The 25,359-nt window shown below is 38.9% G+C and overlaps 1 protein-coding gene across 4 annotated transcripts in view; it reads left to right on the top strand.

Annotated features, from left to right (window-relative positions):
• PARN (poly(A)-specific ribonuclease) overlaps positions 1-25,359 on the top strand; it is a 204,079-nt gene that overhangs the window by 79,219 nt on the left and 99,501 nt on the right. For all 4 annotated transcript variants that reach the window (XR_012512809.1, XM_039478241.2, XM_074382203.1 and 1 more), the window contains 3 exons: positions 757-812; positions 2,303-2,389; positions 4,003-4,077. Coding sequence is in view for 3 of the 4 variants with exons in the window: in XM_039478241.2 (XP_039334175.2) it covers positions 757-812; positions 2,303-2,389; positions 4,003-4,077 (218 nt within the window). In the remaining variant the exon portion in view is untranslated. The remainder of the gene's footprint in view (positions 1-756; positions 813-2,302; positions 2,390-4,002; positions 4,078-25,359) is intronic.

Consider the following 25,359-nt stretch of genomic DNA (forward strand, 5'->3'; position numbering starts at 1 on the left):
TCACTTGATGTCAGGAGTTGGAGACTGGCCTGGTCAACATCGGGAAACCCTGTCTGTACTAAAAATCCAAAAAATTAGCCAGGCATGGTGGCACGCGCCTGTAGTCCCAGCTACTTGGGAGGCTGAGGCAGGAGAATCCCTTGAGCCTGGGAGGAAGAGGTTGCAATGAGCGGAGATTGTGCCACTGTACTCCAGTCTGGCAAAAGAATGAGACTCATAATAATAATAATAATAATAATAATGCCAAGTGTGGTGGCTCATGCCTGTAGTCCTAGCACTTTGGGAGGCAGAGGCAGGTGAATCACTGGAGGCCACCTTGGCCACCTTGGTTGTCAAGTTCAAGACCACCTGGGCCAACATGGTGAAACACCGTCTCTACTAAAAATACAAAAATTAACCAGGCCTGGTGGCATGTACCTGTAATCCCAGCTGCTTGAGAGGCTGAGGCAGGGATAATCACTTAAACTGGGGAGGTAGATGTTGCAATAAACCAGGATCACACCACTGCACTCTAGCCTGGGCAGCAGAGTGAGATTCTATCTCAAGATAATAATAATAATAATAATAATAATAATAATAGAAATGATTTTCCAAATAGAGTAATATCATCAAGGGGCTTCTACTAAAAAAATTAACAGATGCCTATCTTAAAAATATTTTTTTCTCATTCAACCTTAAAAATGTCAAAATGTCTCTCTTTTAAAGGAAATTGTCCATTACAGTTTCCTTTAAAATTTTTGTCTTTTCTTCTTGTAGGTTATTTCTTATGAGGGTCATGGATATCCCCTATCTAAACTTGGAAGGACCAGACTGTAAGTAAATTTGTATTTTCTTTTTGCATCTGTGCATTTAAGCATGTGGGTAACAGGAACATACTATGAAAGAAAAAGCTTTTTTCACTTAAAATTGGGCGGTGATTTTGTGGTTGGTATGAATAGTATACTTAAGTTAATGGGACGCTTGGGCATTCATTCCTCATCTCTTCACTTAATTGAATTTTTATAATGCATATCTTCTCTACATATTTCATTTTCACTCAGAAGTGTTTTCATTATTTTCTATAAATATTTATAATATATTTTAAGATACGCTAGCTGTCAGTAACATGGTAAATTTTTTATATTCCAATTAGTTGAGTATGTGTATATTTAAATTTAGAAGGTTGATTTTTGTTTTGTTTTTTTTTTAATATAAAAACCGTGGAAGGTCTATGGGAGGTGGTTGCTTTTACTTTTCATCTGCTTTTTTCTGTGTTTCATTGTTCTTTTTTACCTTAATGCATGTCATTGGCATGTAGAAGTGGGAGAACTATACTTCGTGATAATAATTGTTGCAATGATAGTTTGAGGACATATTGTTGTATTGCCCCCCATATTAGACTGATATTTTGGTCTGTTGTTGTGACAAGAATTCTGTATGCTAAATATCGCCATTCCCAGTTTATAGTCCAGAGTGTTTAGAGTGGTTGTGTCTCTTGCTTAGAGTTGCATGGTTAGGTTCTAGGTCTGGGATTAGAAAACAATATTATGACTCAGGATTGCCTGACTTAACAGTTAATCCATTTAGTTTGAACAGTGCTTTTTTTTTTTTTTTTTTTAACTAAGTAGATTAAAATGGGAAAGTTAAATGTTTAATGACGCGAAACTTCTTGAACGTAGTAGCCTTTATTTTTCTTCTAAATAATTTGCATCGCTGGGTGTGGTGGCTTATGCCTGTAATTCCAGCACTTTTGGAGACCAACGTGAGAAGATCACTTGAGGCCAGGAATTCGAGACCAGCCTGAGCAACATAGTGAATAGTGAGAACCTATCTCTACAAAAATAAAATTTAAAAAATATGAAAATTAGCCAGGCATGGTGGCATGCACCTGTAGCCTCAGCTGCTCCGGAGGTTGAGGTGGGAGGATCACTTGAGCCCAGGAGTTCAAGGCTGCAGTGAGCTGTTACCGTGCCACTGCATTCTAGCCTGGGTGACAGGGCAAAACCTTGTCTCAAAAATAAATAAATAAAAATAAATAAATAAATAAATAAATAAATATTTTTCATAGGAACTTCATGAGAAAAGAAGATGTTTTTGAATAGGGTTCAAGTTGTTGTGGGTTCTGTAAAGTACCAGAACCTGAGGTCTAGATTACAGTGGAAGAATCCTACCGATCCTAAGCATACTTTTAGGAGTTGTTTGGTAATCATGAGGAATTCATAACAGTTCTCCAAATTAGCTTAGACTTAGTTTCATCAAAGAGCTGCTGGTTTACTTGATCACTTTTCACCCATCAGCATTTCATCATAAATTTGTCTTGTAGTGCAGCCTAAACGTGATCATGTTCTCCATGTGACATTCCCCAAAGAATGGAAAACCAGCGACCTTTACCAGCTTTTCAGTGCCTTTGGTAAGTCCCAGTTCAGATGTACTTTTTAGGGTTTTGCTGTTCATTTTGTATAGGTGGTCAGAAGTAGAAAGACAGCTTTGGCCTGGGCATAAAAGAATGTTAATATTCAAGATTTTAATGTCACTCTTTGATTTTCTGGTTTATGATACTGTTATCTTTGTGCTAATATGAGCTGAGAAATTTTTAATAGCACCTCACAATACAGAGCTATTAATTCATGGAAAGCAAAACACCATGATGATGACCACCCTTACTGCTAACCGGGGAAAATAAGCTTTGGCTGAGGATACATCATTTTTAAGACCAAACTCAGAGGGCTTGTATATTTCATAACAGGAGGGGAGACAGTTTCTGCTTTAGATTGAATAATCTAAGTAACAGACAGATGTTTGAGTAGATCAGGATTTGTGATACGTGTATAAGGTAGGACAGTCCTTCTCTTTCCTTTTTTACCAGGTCATATGATTAGGTTTGTTTGAGCAGTCTCTTGAGTGTTTATGAAGACCATTGTGATTGTAAACCCACAGCAATGCCTTTTATTTTAACAAAGTATTTAGTCTCTTTGCAAATTCTTGGATAAAGCAAAGGCCACAAAACTTAAATGTTCAGTAGTAAGAAAGTTTAGTAACTGTTTATGTATCTTTTAGTATGTAGCCATTTAAAAAATATTTAAAGAGTTTATTAAAAGAAGTTGAAGTGCTTTTATTTTAACATTTAGACTGAAAAGCAGATACAAATTAGGCTTCCTATGTAACTAAGACCATTTTTAATTTTTCTTTATTATTTTTCTCTCTTTTCCTTTTTTTTTTTTTTTCTAAATAGGGATGGGCTCAAGTGATCCTCCCACTTCATACTCCCAAAGTGTTGGGATTACAGGCGTGAGCCACTGAGCCCGACCTATTTTTTTCTTATGTTTATTTTAAATTGATATTTTAGGATAGTAGACTCACAGTAGTGCCTCCTGCACTTGACTTTCTGAATGCAAATATAAATGGAAGTATTTAAAACAAGTCAGAACGAACATTAAGACATACAAAATTAAATATTACTTTCAGTAAGATTATGTGTAAGCATGGTGGTACGCACCTAAAATCCCAGCTACTTGGGACACGTGGGTGGGAAGATCACTTGAACCCAGGAGGCAGAGGTTGCAGTGAGCTGAGATCGAACCACTGCACTCCAGCCTAGGTGACAGAGTGAGACTCTGTCTCAAAAAGTAATAATAATAAATAAATAAATAGTTGTGTTTTTGAACCTATGGTCTTTATTAGTGGTCTCTTGATTTTTGTTAGTGGTCTTGATAGGAAAATAAGTCTCCAATCCTAGTATTGTACTGAATGATGACAAGTCCTAGGGCTATCGTGTTACATTTCCAATACCTTCTTTTCCCCCTTATCTGTCTCCTCTCTTGAGGACTGCTGTGGTAGGCTTTAAACAGGCTAACTGCTGTGGTAGGCTTTAAACAGGCTAACTGTAGTGCTGAGATTTTGATCACTTTTTAAACAAGCACCTTCTCTGTTTTTAAAGATAGGCTATACTGAAATAGAGATACACACATTAAATCAGTTAGCTTTCCACATAGTCAAATGTTCACTTTAAATTTGCGATTGCAGGTAACATTCAGATATCCTGGATTGATGACACGTCAGCATTTGTTTCCCTTAGCCAGCCTGAGCAGGTACAAATTGGTAAGTGTTTTGGATTTCTGTTTTGTGTATTAAATGCAGTGAGAGGTTGCTCTCCCACTGCCTCCTTAATTTAAAAGCTGTGAACTCAGTCACCTTACATGCATTGCTGCCTGGTTTTTGAGATTGTCTCTGATATAAATGAAACAATTAGCAACTATCATGTATAGATGAGAAAATAAGACAAATCTTTTTATTCATTAGGTGTGCGACATAGTGTATTTTTTCACTTATCTCCATTCTGTTCCTTTCTCATTGCACCTTTTCTAAAGTGATTTGTAGGTTTACTTTGAAAATGAGAATTACCTGTAGTAAATTAATACCTGTTCATCTCTGTGCTTTCCCCATTTGTTTATACATCTGTGAGATTTATTCACTCCATTAAACTTGTATCAGATATTTTTTGTTGTTGTTGTTTGAGACCAAGTCTTGCTCTGTTGCCCAGGCTGGAGTGCAATGGCACAGTCTCGGCTCACTGCAACCTATGCCTCTTGGGTTGAAGTGCTTCTCCTGCCTCATCCTCCCGAGTAGCTGGGATAGCAGGCATGTGCCATGATACCCTACTGATTTTGATATTTTTAGTAGAGACGGGGTTTCACAGTGTTGGCCAGGTTGGTCTCGAACTTCTGACCTCAGGTGATCCACCCACTTCGGCCTTTCAAAGTGCTGGGATTACAGGCATGAGCCACTATACTCGGCCTTGTTTTACAAACAAAGTTAATATTTTATTTGCTTTTAAAATATGGTTCTAGGCTGGGCATGGTGGCTCAACACGGGCGGATCATCTGAGGTTGGGAGTTTGAGACCAGCCTGGCTAATAAGGTGAAACCCCCATCTCTACTAAATATATAAAAATTAGCTAGGCATGGTGGCATGCACTTGTAATCCCAGCTACTCAGGAGGCTGAGGCAGGAGAATTGCTGGAACTTGGGAGGTGGAGGTTGCAGTGAGCCTATATTGCACCACTGCAGTGCAGCCTGAGCAACAGAGTGAGACCCTCTCTCAAAAATAAATAAATAAAATGAAATAAATAGGGTTCTAAAAAGATGGAGCACCCCATCTCTTATTGGATCCTAAATAATTTTGATATTAACCATCATTAAACGTTCTGTTTTCTTAAGATAAAAAGGTTTTGAATAAGATATTGATGAAACTGTATGAAATGATGGAAATTAAGCTACATATTCAAATAAATTTCAAGTACGATGCTACTCCAATAATGTAAAAGATTTGATAATTTTAAGTGGTGTGTTTAATTTTTTTTACTTTAACAAAATGCTATATAGTAAATATATAATTCTGATAGTAGAACTGTTGAGTAATTATATATATGAAAACTTGTACAAATACGCAAATTCAGATAACAGTAATTTGGTATTTTTGTTTATTATCTGACTGTCACAGGGATCCAGGTCGTGTTGTAGAGGGGAAAAGCTTAGGTTTTTGGAATCATACTGCAACATCACTTATAGTTGTGTGACCTTGGGTGCCTTATTTAACTTTGATGAACTTCTTATATCTGTAAACTGAGCATAATAGTTTGGACTGTAGCCTTATTGTGAGGATTCCATGAGATTAAGTAAATGAAACTTGACATAGCTTTGAGCTTTTACTGTGGTTCTTTAACAGCAGGTTAATGCAAAATGTACTTCAGGAGCATCAGACACCAGGGATAGCGGTGGATGCAGGGTGTGATTGATGTTACTTGTTAAATATTTTAATTTTTGCATAGAAATTTTTTCTGTGATCCATTTCCCCACCATCCTCAGATGGTTTAGAGAGAATCCAGAGGGATTGGATTATTAGAAAGCGCAAGATAATTTCAAGTGGGGGTGGGGAACTTGAGGTGACCGTTATAGTGAGGCTTCAGCGTGGCTGCAAGAAGACTGAGTTGAAAGCCCTGACCTGCAGTCTAATCCAGCCTCCTCTGCTCAGTGTACGCTCTTCAGTTGCTTTGCTGGCCACATTCAGTGACATTGAAGCTGTGCAGCAGGATAAAAGGAGTTTCACAGACTGACACAGTGACTAACTTTGGCTCCACCACTTGTCAGCCACGTGTCTTTGGGCAGGTTATGTAAACCTTTCAAGCCAGGGGTTCCGTGTTTGTGAGAGGGAAATGATAATAGTTACTTTGCATGATTGTTGTGAGGATGAAATGAGATCGTGGATATTAAGTTTCCAGCAAAGAGCCCGTACTCCACAATCAGTGCTTGACCAGTGGTAGGTAATTGTTAAAATAGCTGCTTGGCCTCTCTTGCCATGAACAGTGTGTGAGAGTGCTTTGAAATCTGTAAAACACAAGTTAGTAGCATGTATTTGAAAATATAAGCATGATTCCTTGTTTATGTGTATGAGATGTCAGTTTCTTTTAAAATTCCTGTTATACCACCATATCTGATGTCAAATAATTCTCTTCCTTACTACTGGATGATTCTTCAAACAATAGATTTTTTGGGGAGTGGGGATGGGGTCTCATTCTGTCGCTCAGGCTGGAGTGCAGCGGTGCAGTCTCAGCTCACTGCAACCTCCACCTCCTGAGTTTAAGCAATTCTCTTCCCTCAGCCTCCTGAGTAGCTGGGACTCCAGGGGTGTGCCACCACACCTGGCTGATTTTTTTATTTTTTGTAGAGACAGCGTTTCACCATGTTGGCCAGGCTGGTCTCAAGCTCCTGATCTCAGATGATCTGCCCGCCTGAGCCTCCCAAAGTGCTGGGATTACAGGCGTGAGCCACCACACCCAGCCCAAATAGTAGCTTTTAAACTAAGTATTTTATTCCATAGTAACTAATCAAGGAGCTACATTTCAGAATCATGTGTAGCCACCTAAACACTCTATTGTCTGATTGCTTATTGCCTTAGTTTCCTGAGGGCAATGTTGGAGCCCTCTTTGTTAGCCTCGGAGTCCTCTGTCATGCCTGACACACACTGTAGCATGAGGAAATAAATGTGTGTTAGGATAGGGAATATGGGGAATTGGCCAATATGAAATTGTGATCTTCTACCCTTTTTCCTCCTAGATTAAGTACATCACTGTTGTCTTGATAAATGCAGTTTTGCTAGTAAAGTTTAATTTTCCCCTAATAGTCTCTTTTCTTATGCAAAAGACAACTCTTAACAAAATAGCCATTTGAGCATGCTGTGCCTCTGACAACATTTCCTTGGCCGGAAGAAGCCGCAATCATCACCTCCCTTATGAACCTGGCTCTGCCCTCCTTCCTGCCTTATCTCAGCTTCAACATGAGTTTCCCTATTGTTTTCTTCCCCCTCCCTCCCCTCCTCCCCCCTCGCCTCCTTTTTTGAGACAGGGTCTGTTCTTTTGATGCGGCTAGAGTGCAGCGGCACAACCTCAACTCACTGCAGCCTCCGCCTCTTGGGTTCAAGTGATACTCATGCCTCAGCCTCCCAAATACCTAGCATTACAAGCATGCACCACCACACCTGGCTAATTTTTGTATTTTTCGTAGCAACAGGGTTTGCCATATTGGCCAGGCTGGTCTCAAACTCCTGGCCTCAAAGTGATCCGCCCATCTCAGCCTCCCAAACTGCTGGGATTATAGGAATGAGCCACTGCCCTTGGCATCTTTGATGTTTTCTCTGACTCTCTTTGTAGGGTACTGGGCCTCATTCTCTGTGCTTTCATAGCATCTTGTGTTCCTTATTGTATTGTTTTCACAGATAGACTGTAAACTCCTTGACAGATAGACTGTAAACTCCTTGAGAGTAGGAACCGCGTCTCAGTCACCATTGTGTTTTCAGTGCATAAAGTGGTAGTATCTGTCATTAGTAAGTAAATGTTGAATATTTATTAAATTGCATAAATGATATTCATGGTATTGTGACTTTTTGCATGTGGTGGATGTAACGAGTCTCTGGTCTTTTGCTGTGATGTCTAAAATTATGCAGATGTTTCACTGAAAGACAATGAAATTTACTTTTTATAACGGTGATTCTAATGATAAGAAGGACCCAGGGTTTCTGATGTGCTGCAAATCCTATTAATGTTATCTTAAATTACTTATTCATTTCAGCGGAAACAGAGGGCCTCTTAGATCAATAATGTAACATTGAAAAAATCATTAAATGCCTATTTATATAGCAGCTTATAATGGCTTTTTTGGCTCTGTTGCAAACTATTTTTGATTTACATTTAAGGAGTTGCTTTTTAACTGACACCTGTTTTTTTTGTTGTTGTTGAGTATTATTCTATAAGATTTTTAAAGCCATTTTTGACTTTTTTTTGGAGACTGGGTTTCACTCTGTTGCCCAAGCTAGAGTGTGGTGGCATGATTATAACTCACCACAGCCTCCAACTCCTGGGCTCAAGCAATCTTCTTGCCTTAGTCCGTTGAGTAGCCGGGACTATATAGGTAGGCACCCACCACACTCTGCTAATGTTTTCAAAATTTTTTAGTAGACATAGGGCCTCACCATGTTACTCGGCTGGTCTTGAACTCTTGGCCTCAAGCTGTCCTCTCGCCTTGAGCTCCCAAAGTGCTGAGATTACAGGGGTGAGCCACTTCACCTGCCATTTTAGACATTTTAAATATGAAAGTTCTCTTTTATAGGAAACCTTTTTATACTAATTACTAAAACCTTTCTACTGAGTACCATTGGGTTTCTGTTGCTTTTCCTTTGCTGCTGCTGGAAAGCAGGTCCCTGCTGGCTCTGGCTCTTCAGATGAAGCAGTACATGGCCAGTGTGGGACTTGATGCCTTGGAAAAGACCATTTACCTTCACCATTTGAGAATTTTTCTCAAAGTAGTCAAGCAGGAAATCATCTTTAATGGTCAAATCTGAATAGCTCATTCATATTTTGGATTTTTATATTTCTAATGTAGTTTTATTAAATGGGGGGAAGAGCTCAACAATATTTCAAATGTAGTAGAACTTTCTAGCCATACTCTCAATATTTTACACATTGTTTTGAGTATCTTTAAATGCATTATAGGACCCTGTCTCTCTGAATATGATTTTTATAGGAATGGCTTTAGAAAAATAGCTTTTTCACATATTTTGAAAGCTGGAGATTGGAACACACACTGTAAATACCATAAGAAACTTGTTACAAGTGGAAATTTATAAAGGCACCTTAGAAGAGGCAGGAACCCAACACTTTGGGTCATAAGAAGTTACCCAATAATTATAAATAAAATAAAAGCCCAAATTCAGATAGTTCTGTGAATTCCTGATATCCTACCTTAGAAGCTTTTTCAGGATGGTTATTGGGATGAGGGAGGATACCTGGCTTTGCTTCAGTCTAAATTATTGAGTGCCTATGTTAAATTATATTTTTAAAGCACAGCTTTTGATTATGGTGAATAGATGAATATTGGAATTGTGGAGACAACTCTTTTGAGGTGATTATTCAGCCCTGAATTTGCTAAAAGGCTGCTTATAACTTTGAACTTTATCTGTGCTTTTTATTATCCTTTTGATGTTTGTAGTGATAGCTGCTTTTTATTTGTGATATTACTCATTTATGTCTCATTTTTCTTTTGTTCATTCCAGCTAGCTGTTAACACTTTTGTTGCTCTCTCCCAAGAACCAGCTTTTGGCTGTGTTCATCTTTCTGTATTGTTTGCTGTTGTCTATTTTGTTGGTTTCTGGTTTTTTCCTTTTACTTGCCTGGTTATACTTTGCTCCTCTTTTTCCAGTTTCTTGAGCTGGAACCATATGTTACTGGTTTTTCTTTTATTCTTTTTTCTAAATTCTTTTTTAAAAATTTTAAGCCTGGCTTTCTCAAAGTTGTTAGTAGGTCCACGTATTAATATCTTACTGATATGATCAGGGGTCATGCTGAAACACCTTGAGCCAGTAAAGCTTTAGCCCTTTGCCAGCTAAGTTAAGAACAGACTCAACGTTCAAGCAGCTTACAAGTCTGCCCCAGTGTTTACTTTTGTCTGAACCTTCTGTCCCCTGTGGACACACAGGCCTCATGCTCAACTCGCGAGGTGTACATTAGCTAAGACTCTCTGCAAGTCATTGACTTGAACTATTTCCCTTTTCTAATAGAAGCATTTAAAGCTATAAATTATCCTCTTAAATACTGCTTTAGTTATATGTTAACTGTTTATGTATTTTCAGTATAATTAAGTTGGAAACATTTTGTGATTTCTTCTTTGATCCTGGATCATTTAGAAATGTGTTGTTTCACCGGGTGCGGTGGCTCAAGCCTGTAATCCCAGCACTTTGGGAGGCCGAGGTGGGTGGATCACGAGGTCAAGAGATCGAGACCATCCTGGTCAACATGGTGAAACCCCGTCTCTACTAAAAATACAGAAAATTAGCTGGGCATGCTGACGCCGTGCCTGTAATCCCAGCTACTCAGGAGGCTGAGGCAGGAGAATTGCCTGAACCCAGGAGGCGGAGGTTGCAGTGAGCCGAGATCGCGCCATTGCACTCCAGCCTGGGTAACAAGAGTGAAACTCCGACTCAAAAAAAAAAAAAAGAAAAGAAATGTGTTGTTTCATTTCCAAATGCGTAGAATTTTCTTAGGTTTCTTGTTGTTACTAATTTATCATTTCATTCTGTTGTGACTGAAGATTATTTCAGTCCTCTTAAATTTACCAGAATTTCTTTTATAACCAAGCACAAGGTCTATCTTGCTGAATATATACTATGTGTACTTAAAAAGAACATCGATATCAGTTAGTATTATTCAGATAGCCTATGTCTTTTTTTGATGTTTCTGTTTTTTTTTTGTTTGAGACAGAGTCTGGCTCCGTAACCCAGGCCAGAGTGCAGTGGTATGATCTCGGCTCACTGCAACCTTTAACTCCTGGGGTCAAGCCATCTTCTCACCTCAGCTTCCTGAGTAACTGGGACTACAGGCACATGCTAGGATGCCTGGCTAATATTTGTATTTTTTTGTGGAGATGGAGTTTCACCATGTTGCCCAGGCTGGTCTTGAACTCTTTAACTCAAGCAATCCTCCCACCTGAGCCTCCCAAAGTAGTGGGATTACAGGCATGAACCACTGTGCCCAGTCTTATTCTATATTTTTACTGATTTTTTTAGATTTAGTTGTCATATCAGTTTTTGAGAAGGATTGTTAAAATCACCTGTGATTGTAGAATTGTCTATTTACCCTTTTAATCTTGCCAATTTCCATGTCTAGTATTTTGTGGCTGTCCTATTAGGGTCATACATATTTATGATTGTTTTATGTTTCTGATAAATTGACCTCTTTATAAAATGTTCCTCTTTTGTCATACTATTATTTTTAAGTCTTCTTATCTGATATTATAATCACTTCATCCTCCTTATGTTTTTGATATTTGCATGGTATAGTCTTTTATTTTTGATAGAGTCTCATTCTTTTGCCCAGGCTGGAGTGCAATGTCATGATCTTGGCTCACTGCTGCCTCCACCTCCCAGGTTCAGGCAATTCTCCTGCCTCAGCCTCCCTAGCAGCTAAGATTACAGGCATGTGCCACCATGCCCAGCTAATTTTTGTATTTTTAGTAGAAACAGGGTTTTGTCATGTTGCCCAGGCTGTTTTGTATCTCCTTACCTCAAGTGACCCACTCGCGTTGGCCTCCCAAAGTGCTGAGATACAGGTGTGACCCACCACATCCAACCAACCTGGTATTTTCCTTCTATTTATTCTAGACCTATCTATATATATACAAAGTGAGTCTCTTGTAGACAGGGTATAGCTAGGTTTTTTATTTTTTTAGACGGATTTCTGCTCTTGTTGCCCAGGCTGGAGTGCAATGGTACAGTTTTTCCTCACTGCAAGCTCTACCTCCCAGGTTCAAGCTTTCCTCCTGCCTCAGCCTCCTGAGTAGTTGGGAATACAGGCTTGCACCACAATGCCCGGCTAACTTTTGTATTTTTGGTAGAGACAGGGTTTCTGCATGTTGGTCAGGCTAGGCTCGAACTCCCGACATCCAGGTGATCCACCTGCCTAGGCTTCCCAAAGTGCTGGGATTACAGGCATGAGCCACCTTGCCTTGCCAGTTTTGCTTTTTTTTTTTTTTTTTTTTTTTTTTGAGACGGAGTTTCGCTGTTGTTACCCAGGCTGGAGTGCAATGGCGTGATCTCGGCTCACTGCAACCTCCGCCTCCTGGGTTCAGGCAATTCTCCTGCCTCAGCCTCCTGAGTAGCTGAGATTACAGGCATGCACCACCATGCCCAGCTAAATTTTTTGTATTTTTAGTAGAGACGGGGTTTCACAATGTTGACCAGGATGGTCTCAATCTCTTGACCTCTTGATCCACCTACCTCGGCCTTCCAGAGTGCTGGGATTACAGTCTTGAGCCACTGCACCCAGCCCAGTTTTGCTTCTTTAACTGTTCTGATAACTCTGACTGAAAGTTATCTGTTCTGATAACTCTGACTAAATTGGAGTATTTAGTCCTATTTAATGTCATATTGATATGGTTAGGTCTGTCATTTTAAAATTTGCTTTTTGTTTGTTTCCTTTGTGTTTTGTTCTTTTGTTTACCTCCTTTTTTTTCTGCCTTCTTTTGAATTATTTGGAATTTTTAGAATTCTATTTTAATTTCTCTATTGACTTTTTTGTTTTATCTTTTTGCGTTCTCTTTAGTGGTTGCTTAACAAATTTCAATATCCATAACTTTTCACAGTCTTCTCAGAGTTCATATTGTGCCATTTCACATACAATATAGAGAACTTAAACCATATCGGTTCATTTATACCCATTCCTTGAAGTCTTGTAGGCTTTAATTGGGCATATGTATCAGATCTGCATTCATTATAAAGCCCAGAAAGTAGTATTATACTTTTACTTTAAACACTCTATGTATTTTAAGAAATAAGGAGAAAAAATTAATTACTCAGATATTTACCATTTTCAGCATTCCTCATTCATTCCTGAAGATCCAGGTTTCTTTTTTGGTATTCTTTTCCTTTAGCCTTGTGAAGTACCTTTAGTATTTCTTGTATTGATGGTTTGGTTGGCAACTGATTGTCTGATTTTTTCTTTATCTGAAATGTCTTTATTTTGCCTTTATTCCTGTAGGATATTTTCACTGCATATAGAATTCTGGGTTTTTCTTTCAGCGTTTTGAAGCTGTAGTTCCACTATCTTCTGGACTCCATGGCTTGAGATATCTGTGTCATTTGAATTGTTGTCCTCTATGTAATGTGTTAATTTTCTCTAGTTATTTTCAAGATTTTCTATTTATTATTGATTTTAACAGTTGGAATATGATGCACATAGGCATAGCTTTCTTTGTTATTATCCTGTTGGAGTTAGCTGAACTTTTTGAATCTATAAATTTATAGTTTTCATTGGAAGTTTTTAGGCATATTCTCTTGCTTCTCCTCTGAAACTCCAGTTACCCACATGTAGAAGATCTTTTGATGTTTTGATATTTCCTAATGCTCTGTTCCTTTTTTCTGTGTTTGTTTCTTTGTCTTCTTTATGTAATTTCTGTCTCTCCACAGGCTCACTGACTCTTTCCTCTGACATCATTATTCTGCTATCAAGCCCATCCACTGAATTTTTTATTGCATATATTGTATATTTTAATTATGTATTTTCATTCAGTTTATGTTTTCTGTTTCTCTGTAGAGAGTTTCTATCTTTTATTTCATTTGGAGTCTACATTTCAGTTTTCTTTTTTTCGATTTTTTAAATGTTTTGAGTTTGTGTATTACTCTATATTTCTTTACCTCATTGAACATAGTTATAATAGGTTGTTGAAAGTCCTTGTCTACTGGTTGTGGTGGTGCACACCTTTATTCCCAGCAACTAGGGAGGCCATGGTGGGAGGATTACTAGAGCCCAGCTCTAGGCTGTAATGAGCTGTAATTGAACCACTCCACTTCAGCCTGAGAGATAGAGCGAGACCCTGTCTCTTAAAAAAGTTTAAAGAATAAAAAAAGCCCAGGTGTGTTGGCTCATGCCTGTAATCCTAGTACTTTTAGAGGCCAAGGAGGGAAGATTGTTTGAGCTCGGGAGTTCAGGAACAGCCGGGGCAACATAGTGAAACCCTGTCTCTACTAAAAATAAACAAAATTAGTCAGGCATGGTGGTGGCATGTTCCTGTAGTCCCAGCTACTTAGGAGGCTGAGGGAGAGGATCCCCTGAGCTCAGGAGGTCAAGGTTGCATTGAACCAAGACCATGCTACTGCCCTCTAGCCTGGGTGACAGAGGAAGACCCTGTCTCAAAAAAAAAAGTCATTGTCTAATAATTTCAACATCTGCGTTATCTGAGTGTTGTTGGGATGGTTTCCCTTAAGAATAAGTCATGTTTTCCCTGTTCTTTGTATGTTGAATAATATGGGATGGTTTGTGAGTGTTCTTGTGTGGAGGCTTTGGATTTAGTTACATTCCTCAGAAGAGTGTTGATATTTTAATTTTAATTTCAACAGGTAATTGGCCTGGTGTGGTGGCTCACACCTGTAATCCCAGCACTTTGGGATGCCGATGTGGGTGGATCACTTGAGGTCAGGAGTTTGAGACTAGGCTGGCCAATGTGGTGGAATCCCATGTCTACTAAAAAATGCAAAAATTAGCTGAGCATGGTAGCATGTACCTGTAATCCCAGCTACTTCGAGGCTGATGCAGGAGAATCACTTGAACCCAGGAGGTGGAGGTTGCAGTGAGCCAAGATCGTGCCATTGCACTCCAGCCTGGGTGACAGTGAGACTCCATCTCAAAAAATAAATAGATAAAAATTTTAAAAAAGGAAAAGTAATTTTGGAAGGTAATTAACTTTGTTAGACTCAAACTACACACTTTTTCATGGCTGTGGTGGGTTGTGGCTGAAATCTTAGCTTAGATTGCTCTCAGTTTTTCATGTGCATGGTTTGGGGTCAACCAGAGATTTGGGCTGGGACTGTACACCAATATGAGGTTCTTCTTCTCTGACTTCCTTTCTTCTAGAATTCCTTCCTCACTCTGTTGCCCCTATTTGCCCCCAAGCTTCTTCCCTAAGGACTTCCTTATCTTCTATTTAAAAAAAAAAATTATTTAATTTTAGGACAAACCCTGCATGTAGCATTAGAAACCTGTGGTTTTTTTTTTAAGATGACGTTTTGCCCTAATGCCCAGACTAGTCTCAAACCCCTGAGATCGAGCAATCCACCTGCCTCAGCCTCCCAAAGTACTAGGATTACAGGTATGAGCCACTGTGTTTGGCTGAAATCTGTGCTTTTGAATTGTTACTCTTACGGCACCTGTTCTTTTGTTTGTTTTTTTGAGGCCGAGTCTTGCTCTGTCACCCAGGCTGGAGTGCAGTGGCGTGTTCACGGTTTACTGAAGCCTTGACCTCCTGGGCTCAAGCAGTCCTCTTGCCTCAGCCTCCTGACTAGCTGGCACTACCACACCCTGCTAATTTTTAAATTTTATTTAGAAACGAGGTTTTGCCATGTTGCCCAGGCTGGGCTGAAGCCATCTGCCTGCCCCAGCCTCCAGTGACCTACTCAGCCTCAGCCTCCTAAAATGTTGGAATTACCAGTGTGAGCCACTGTGCCCGGCTGGCACTTGTTTTGTGATCTAGACTTCCATATCTCAAACCATGCTTAACTACCTCCTTCTGTTTATTTAATAACATTTTCAGAACATATAATGTAAACGTATCAAAAAGCATGCCTTTAAAAGTGACTAATTTCCTTTCAGTTACATATATGTATTGTATCTGAAATACAATATATTGATACATTATATATTGATAGACCATCCAGTGATAGTAGTATCTTAGCTTCTACTTTTGGTGCCTTTTGTAGTTGCTAGTATGTTACTGATTTATTTATTCTTCAAAGAAGAAATCCACAAAATATTCAAGAAACAACCAAAAAGTGAATATTTTTTTCATGCATGTTAATTTTCCTAATCTTAAACTCTGCATAGAATTGGTTTACAGTAGTGATCTTGAATTCTAAATGTGACAGTAGATAAATGAGTCAAACTATCGCATGACTTTTAAAAATAAGATTTCTGTTAAATAAGCTTATTTTGGAGGGGGATATACGGTTTTTAGGCTGTAAGCACAGGATCCTGGAAAGCATGTTCAGTTGTCCCTTGGTATCCATGGGGGATTGATTCCAGTACTCCCTGTAGACTTCAAAATCTGGGCATGCTCAAGGCCTGATAGAAAATGCTCTAATATTTGCATATATCCTGTACATATCCTCCTGTATACTTAAAAAACATCACTAGATTACTTATATGCCTAATACAATGTAAATGCTATGTAAGTAGTTGTTATATTGTATTGCATAGGAAATAATGACAAGAAAAAAGTCTGTGTGTCAGTATAGATGCAGTTTTTTCCTTAAATATTTTCCATCTGTGTTGGTTAAATCCACAGATGTGGCACCCACAGTTATGAAGGGCTGACAGAATTTTTTTTTATACAACCAAGATTTTACAACAATGGCTTATGAAGTACTTCAGTTTGCTGTAGGAAAATCATTATTAGTAAAACATGTGAATGTATGTTTTATATCGACATTTTCTGACTTGAAAACTTGTAAGAACAACTGATTTGTCTTTTTCTAAATCACTTAAGTCATCAAAAGCACCATGGAAATGTTTAATAATATTGACTGAGAATCTTCTTGTTTTCTGATTTCTCCTAATGTGTTCAGTTTGGAGAATTAGCCGTCTTATGTACCTCTGCTATGAAATCTTACAGATTTAAGAGTTTGGCAATGACTTGGACTCTCCCTAATTAGCATTCTTTAGGGCATTAACTGGTATGAGAATAGAGGAAAAAGCTTCCTGAGTGCCAGAGAAGGATTCCCAAGTCCTTGATATAATGACAGCATTGAAGCTGCTCTTGTGTCCTGTGGCAGTTAGAATGCAGCCAGGAGAAAGGCAGCACTTGTGTTCTGGAGACTGAAGTTTCATGTTCTGTTACATTGTTTCTTATCTACATTACAAGCACTTCATTTTTGTGTTTTAGGGCAGTGGTCCTTGGCACCAGGGACTGGTTTTGTGAAAGACAATTTTTCCACAGAGCTGGGGGTAATGGAGGTGGCGAATGGTTTTGGGATGATTCAAGCACGTTACATTTATTGTGTGCTTTATTTTGGTTATTACTACGTTGTAATATGTAATGAAATAATTATACTACTCACCATAATGTAGAATCAGTGGGAGCCCTGACCTTGTTTTCCAACAGTCTTGTTTTCCCAGACAGTCCCATCTCAGGGTGATGGGAGACAGTGACACATCATCAGGTATGGGAGTGTACAACCTAGATTCCTCACATGCGCAATTTACAATAGGGCTCACACTCCTATGGGAATCTAATACTGCCACCAGTCTGACAGGAGGCGGAGCTCAGGTGGTAATGTGAACAATGGGGAGTGGGTGTACGAACAGATGAAGCTTCCCTAGCTCTTGTTAGCTCACCTGCTGCTCATCTCCTACTGTGCAGCCGGGTTCCTAACATGCCAGGTAACATACACCAGTACAGATTGGGGACTTCTGTTTTAGGGCCTATGTTAACAGGACCTAAGAATGTTTACTTTATGATGTTCTGTCAGATTATTGAGTAAATCTCTCTAATTTAATTGCAGTGTCACTTGTGAAAAATTACTTTGATTGTGCTCTCACCCCATTTAAAAATTTGAAGTGAATCAAGCTTATTGAAAATGTGAACAAAGGCTGGGCGCAGTGGCTCACACTTGTAATCCCAGCACTTTGGGTAGACCGAGGCATGTGGATCACTTGATGCCAGGAGTTTGAGACCAGCCTGGCCAACATGGTTAAACTCTATGTCTCTACTAACAATACAAAAATTAGATGGGCATGGTGGTATGTGCCTGTAGTCCCAGGTACTCGGGAGGCTGAGGCAAGAGAATTGCTTGAACCTGGTGGGCAGAGGTTGTAGTGAGCTGAAATCATGCTGCTGCACTCCAGTCTGGGCGACAGAGTGAAACTCTGTCTCAAAAAAAAAGTGAAAAATATTTGAAAATATAAAGAAGAAAACAATTCAGCCATGATCTTAAAACCTAGTAATGAAGTAAAATTTTAGTATATCCTATCTGTTGCTTTACTCTGTCTAGATGAGTATTTTTTCGATTATTTCCCCTTTACTTTTAGTTGACACATGGTAATTGTACGTATTTGTGGGATTCAGAGTGACATTTCAATACATGTATACAATATGTACTGATCAAATCATTAGCATATCCATCATCTCAAACATGTATTACATTTTTGTGTTGTGAACATTCAAACTCCTCTCTTGTAGCTTTTTGAAAATACGCAATATAATTAACCACACTCACCCTCCCGTGCTGCCAGAACATCAGAACACATTTCTCTTACCTCACTGTTAATTTTGTAGCCATTAACCAACTTCTCTCCATCCTCCCCTTTATCTTTCCCCACCTCTCTTACCCACAATTATACTCTCTACTTCCTTGACCTCAAAACTTTGCAGCTCCCACATACGGATCAGAACATGCATTTGCCTTTCTATGCCTGCTGTATTTTGCTTAACATAATGTCCTCTGGGCTCATCCATATTGCCATAAATGATAAAATTTCATTCTTTTTTATGGCAGAATAGTATTACATTGTATAATATATAATACATTTTCTTTTCTTTTCTTTTTTTTTTAATTGCATTTTAGGTTTTGGAATACATTTTCTTTATCTATTCATCTGCTGATGAACATTTGGGTCTGTTCCTTATCTAAGCTGTTTTGAATAGTGCTGCAGTAAACATGGGGGTTCAGGGTATCCCTTTGACTTCCCTTTGGATTGCTGAATTGTGTGGTAGTTCTAGTTGTCATTTTTTGAGGAACTTCCACACTGTCTTTCATAGTAGCCATGCTAATTTTCCATCCCACCAGCAGTGTGTAAGAGTTTCAATTTCTCTGCATCATTGCCAATATTTGTTATTTTTTGTCTTTTTTATGATAGCCATTCTGACTGGGTTGAGATGGTATCTCATTTTGGTTTTGATTCACATTTCCGTGATGGTTAGTGATGTTGAACATTTGTTCATGTTTGTTGTCATTTGTATATCTTCTTTTGAGAAACGCCTTTTCCATTTCTTTGCCTACTTTTTAATTGGATAATTTGGGTTGTTTGCTTTGAATTGAGTTCTTGTGTATTCTAAATATTAGTCCCTTGTTGGATAGTTTACCAATATTTTCTCCCATTCATCAGGTTGTTTTTCATTCTGTTGATTGTTTCTTTTGCTGTGCAGAAGCATTTCAGTTTAATTTAGTCCATTTGTCTATTTTTTGTTGTTGTTGCCTGTGCTTTGAGGTCTTAGCTGTAAAATCTTTGCCTGGACCAATGTCCTTTAGCATTTGTCTAATGTTTTCTTCTAGTACTTTATAGTTTTGAGTCTGTGCATAACATTTTTAATACTAATTGGGCTGAGACTTAAATACTTTTTTGGATCTGCTTTTTTTTTTTTTTTATGGTGAAAAGATATACATATATTTAGCATTAGCCAGCTGGAGCCAGTTTAGATGATCCTGATTTTGTTGGCAACATCTAGAGCATTATAATCAGGAGCCAGTTGAACATGCGCCTTCTTCTCTCCATCAGGCTGAATCAGGGTGTTGGCCTTGGCCACATCACTGTCTTAGAGCTTCTTCACAGCCTGTTTGATCTGGTACTCGTTGGCTTTAACATCCACAAAGAACACAAGTGTGTTGTCCTCTGTCTTCTTCATGGCAGACTCAGTGGTAAGCAGAAACTTGATGATAACATAGTGGTCAAGCTTGTTTCTCCTGGGGGCGCTCTTTCAAGGAAATTTGAGCTGCCTCCAGAGTCATACTGTCTTGGGCCGCCGGAAGGTGGGTGATAGGCGGATCTTCTTTTTTTTGTGGCTCTCGACAGCTTTCCACACTGCCTTCTTGGCCTTCGCCTTGGCTTTGGCTTTATGAAAGGCAGGAGCTTCCTTCTTCGCTTTTGGCGCCATCTTGTAAAAACGGCAGATCTGTTTTTTAAATTAACGTCATGTCATGAGCATTTCACATGCCATTTATTTTTACTATTAGGAAAATTTAAAACTACGTAGAAAATGAAAAACGTTATCTAGTACCTCTCTCTTTATTAACAAAGATAATTGCAGATTAATATTTGAGATTTACCTTTCGATTATGTATATAGTATTTAAGTATATAGTACACCTGCAGTATCAAGATTGCACAGCACACTTTAGAAAGCAGATACCACTGTTCCTTATTTAGTGCCACAGTCATAATTCACTGTCAGGAAATATTTTAGGGCTCTGGTAATAATAGGAAATGCAAAGCGGTGAGATTCATCTGCCAGTTTGCTCTTAGGCCACTGAGAAACTAAGTACCATATAAGGAAACGTGCCTCTCTGGCCCTTATTTCTGAGGCTTGTAATGTTTTCTTGTTTTTGTGAGTAGATCTAATGAAGTAGTTGATTAATATTAGCTGTGCTAGTCTTTACATGTTGACATTGTTTTCTCATACATGATTCGTATTCTCTGCAACCTCACAGTTTTAAAAATGAAATCTGATTTTAGCAGATTTGAAATACAAGTGATGAAATGTTTTTGGAGGACTTTGTTATATAAATGGCTAATCCAGAATATAATATTATTTCATAACTGAAAATGCTACTAATAAATCTCTTAGGGTGATCGAATTATAGATGGATTTCATGTTCTTATGTTTTCTTCTATTTTCTGATTTTTCCATAGGGAATAGGTGTTACATGTGTAATACAGTTTCTAAATTTAAAACTAAAAAAGCATTATTTGCTTTTTTTAAACAAATAAGTAAAGGAACACAGCAAAGAGAAACATCTTGCTTTTACAATTCTTAGTATGGCTAGCAGAGTACAGTAGTCCCTCTTTATCCATGGCAAATACATTCCAAGACTCCAAGTGGATGCCTGAAGCTGTAGGTGGTATGAAACCCTGTATGTACTTTGTCTCTTCTGTACGTATGTACCTATGAGAAAGTTAAATTGATAAATTAGGCAAGTAAGAGTTTAATAATAATAACCAACAATAAAACAGACAATTATAGCAATATTCTTAATACAAGCTATGTGTATGTGCTCTCTCGCTTTTTCTCAAAATATCTTATACTCTATTCCAGGAAACTGAAACTTTGGAAAACAAAATCATAGATAAGGAGGAACTACTGTAGCCCTTTTTTGTTGCCGACTGTAATAATTTTATGGCATCTTTTTTTCTAATCATGAAGTTTATAGCATGAGTTTCTCTGAATTTTTCATCAACTTTTTGGTTTAAATCTGCTATTCTGAAAAAGAATCGATTAAACATTTTTGATTTGTGATGTTTATTGTTAATATCTACACCATTGAGTGTTTCTACAGTCTGTCTTTTCTTAGAAAAGATTTAATTTGTATATCCTGGAAAGAAGCCCAAACATCACTTTAATAGCAGAGTGATTGTCACTTCATTTTGTGTAGCAAAAACACCAGCAAATGCTAGACCACTGGAGTGTTAAGTAACTTAAAATTGATGGCAGTGGTGACCTGAGCACTTCAGACCAGGGTTTTACCCACATTAATACATAAAGGTTAGTGAGTGCTTTCAGGTGATAAGATTATAAAAAGTAAACATGACTTAAAGTAGTTATTTAGTAAATGAAGCTCTGTATTATTCAGTCCAGCTATTAAGAGTAGGAATGCTTTTCATCCTTTCTGTATGTGAAATGGAGCAATGTGGGGAACTTCACAGAAACTTGTTTTCAAATGGTGTCAGAGGCCAAGGAGTAGCAGCTACTCCTGCTATGCAAAGAAACAGAGAAAGACACTATCATATTAAAAAAAAAAATGAAAATGAGATTTTTCCCTTTAAATCCTTTTTTGATATTATGTAGATAATTTAGAGAGAAGAGAAACAAATTATTATAGCATATTATGTACCAGGGAAATGAGTTCATTATAGAATTTCACTAATTTAAATAATTGTCTATTAATGCCCCAAATAAGTTTGAATCACTTTGCAGTGTGATCAGTGTTGCATTTAAGTGTGTACTTTTGTAATTATATTTTAAGATGGAGGGTAAGCCTCTTGTATCTTATTGATTTATCCTTGTATATTCTAGATACCATATGTTTCTATGTCCAGTGTTTTTTATAGTAAAAGAATAATTAAGAAGGTATTTTGCAAGATTTTGAAAACAGTGGCTTTCATTTGAAACTTGCATTGTTATTCTTTGCATTATTTGCTCTTTTTTTGTGGGGGGTTGGAGGGACAGGGTCTTACTCCTGTTGCCCAGATTGCAGTGGTGCAATCTTGGCTCACAGCGGCCTTGACCTACCAGGCTCAGTTTGTCGGAGTTCAGTCAGGATGATGGGAAAGATTTTAGTGGGAGTATTATAAAGAAAGTTACAGGAAGTAGTCACCTTTTTGGAAGGCTGGGAGGTGTTTGCATAGCTTCAGTAAAAGTTTTGGCTGAAGGCAGCCTAATCCCTTTTACCTTAAGTTGATAGCAGAAAAGTAAATAACATAGATAGGTAGAGAAGTTTATCTGAATAACTTGTTTACTCATGTAGTCCTAAAACTAACCTTTAATCATTCACAGGACAGGCACGATGACTCAAGCCTATAATACCAGCACTTTGGGAGGCCAGGGCAGGTGGATCACAAGGTCAGGAGTTCAAAACCAGCCTGACTGACATGGCAAAACCCCATCTCTACTAAAAATATTAAAATTAGCTGGGCATGGTGGCACATGCCTGTAATCCCAGCTACTTGGGAGGCTGAGGCAGGAAAATCACTTGAACCTGGTAGGCAGAGATTGCAGTGAGTTGAGATCACGCCACTGCACTCCAGCCTGGGCAACAGAGAGACTCTGTCTCAAAAAAGCAAAAACAAAAACAAAAAACATTCACGGGCAGGATGGCTCTAGTGGGAGGGCAACCAGGTTAATTACCTTCTAGTGGTGTTGACTCAAAGCCTTTGTCATTTAATGTGTGCTGAATAAATGCCAGCAAGGCTAGCTAGTAAGGGCTGCTGGGGTTGCTATAACTTTTAGTCAGCCGCCTTGTCCCCTGGTCCACTTAACTGAATATCAGTGTTTGAGTATGTTACTTATCCATCGTGCAGCTGGGGTCTGTAGGATAGACCCCAGCATCAGATGATCCTCCCACCTGAGCCTACTGAGTAGCTGGGATTATAGGAGCACACTACCATGCCTAATTTTTTATATTTTAGGAGAGGTGGAGTTTCACCATGTTGCCCAGGCTGGTCTCAAACACCTGGACACAAGCAGTCTGCCTGCCTTGGCCTCCCAAAGTGTTGGGATTACAGGCATGAGCCACCACACCTGGCCAGCATTTGTCTTTGTACTGTTGAAGGACTGAGGGACTGAATGTAGATGTGGAAGATGAAATAATCAGCTCTGCATTCAAGGAATCAGTGTCTTGTGTTGCAGACAGGTGTGTAGACAACCAGCGCATCTTTGGCCATTGAGTGTTGTGATAAAGGGAAGTTGCTGGGAAGTGAGAACTGACTCAAACTGGCAGGACGATGCAGAAGAGGGTCAGCAGGGAAGGCTTTTGGAGGAGGTGATGGCGATGCCTGTGCTTGTCCTCCAGTAATGAGTTGGAGTTGCCTAGTAGAGAAAGGCTGAGAAACCTGTGGTGGACTGTGGGACCAGCACGACCTTTGGCATGACTGAAACAGAGGGCATATGGAGTTGAGCAGCTCTGGGGGCGGGAGGGAGCTAGAATGTGGAAACACAGGTTTTATTTGATTTGTTAAAAATCAGAGTTTGAATCTTGTCCGTTGTATAAACTTTGCTGCCATGTTGATGGAAGGTATTTATTTATTCTTGGGTAAAGCAAGTTATATATTTTAACTTCATTTTACTTTTTGAGACAGGATCTTACTCTGACAGGGTCAAGCTGGAGTACAGTGGTACAAACATAGCTCACTGCAGCTTTGAACTCTTGGGCTCAAGTGATTTTCCTGCCTTAGCCTCCAAAGTAGCTGGGACTGTAGGCACATGCAACCACACTTGCCTTTTTTTCTTTTCTTTTTTTTTTTTTTTTTAAGAAATGGGATCTCGCTGTGTTGGCCAGGTTGAACACAAGTTTTAAAATATTACATCTAACCAGTTTTCATTTAGCAGTCTGGGACTTTTGAAAGAATTTCCAATTATTGAGTATAAAGTTGGTCCACCAGATAGGGAGCTGCCCTTAGAAAGCCTGGTTGTTGTCCAGGGGGCACCCTGATGGCATGCTTTCCCATGTGTATAGGGTGTCATGGTAGCACAAAGTCAAAAATAGATGAACTTGATGGACGTACCAAACAGTTTCTATGTATTTTTAAGCATGTAGAAGGTTAGTCTTTTCATATACTCTAGATCAGAGCCTTTTCTAAGGGGCTGAGGCCAAATTGAATTTATCTGGGAAACTGCCACATCTATAAATGCTACATAGGGTAATAAATGGGCCTTTGGCTTCCAAGAATCAGTGACATTGCACTTTAGTTCCTAATTTAGAGTTCATGAAAATTATCCCTTGATAAGATTGTAAAAAAGGAAACCCTGTTAGATGGATTCATCTTTTTTGTTTTTTTGAGATGGAGTCTCACTTTATCACTCAGACTGGAGTGCAGCGGTATGATCTTGCCTCACTGCCAACTCCACCTACCGAGTAGCTGGGACTACACGCGCAGAACACCATGCCCTGCTAATTTTTTTATTTTTTGGTAGAGATGGGGTTTCCTGTGTTGGCCAAGCTGGTGTCGAATTCCTGACCCCAGGTTATCCACCTGTCTAAGCCTCCCAAAGTGCTGGGATTGCAGGCATGAGATACCGCGCCTGGCCCATCTTTTGACAGATGTAAGCTGTTTCCACAGATGATGCAGGAGCAGGTCAAGGTGGGGAATGGACTGACTGAATGAATGAAGAACAAATGAAGGAATGAACGAATGAATACAAATAACAAGTGTTTTTGTTCTTTCTTCAAGAAACACAAGTGTGTTTCTTCAGAGGAAGAGGCAGTGTCCATGTGTTCCACTCTGTAGACCTGGCTTCTTGACATGGGGACTGTGTCTTAGTCATTATTCTACATCCTTGGCATATGGGATGGTGCTGGCACAGGGTGAGAGAGGGCTGAGGAGAGGCCCTGGTACAGTCCTTGGGAAGGGGCCAATTCTGAGATAGCTGAGAAGAGAGAGGAGCATGGCACCCAATAGAGTAACAAACAAAAGCGAAAGTTTACAACAGTGTTTCCAAACTGGGGGTTGCACTCCCTCAGTGGGTTGTGAAATCATTCGAGTAAGTGGTGACCAGCATTTTTTCTAAAATGGAAGAAGTTAGAAAATGTCAGTATGTCTTATATAATAATGATAGATTTGTTGTTGTCGTTTGTTTGT

The sequence above is a fragment of the Saimiri boliviensis genome, chromosome 12 (assembly GCF_048565385.1).
Source record: "Saimiri boliviensis isolate mSaiBol1 chromosome 12, mSaiBol1.pri, whole genome shotgun sequence".
NCBI classification, from domain to species: Eukaryota; Metazoa; Chordata; class Mammalia; order Primates; family Cebidae; genus Saimiri; species Saimiri boliviensis.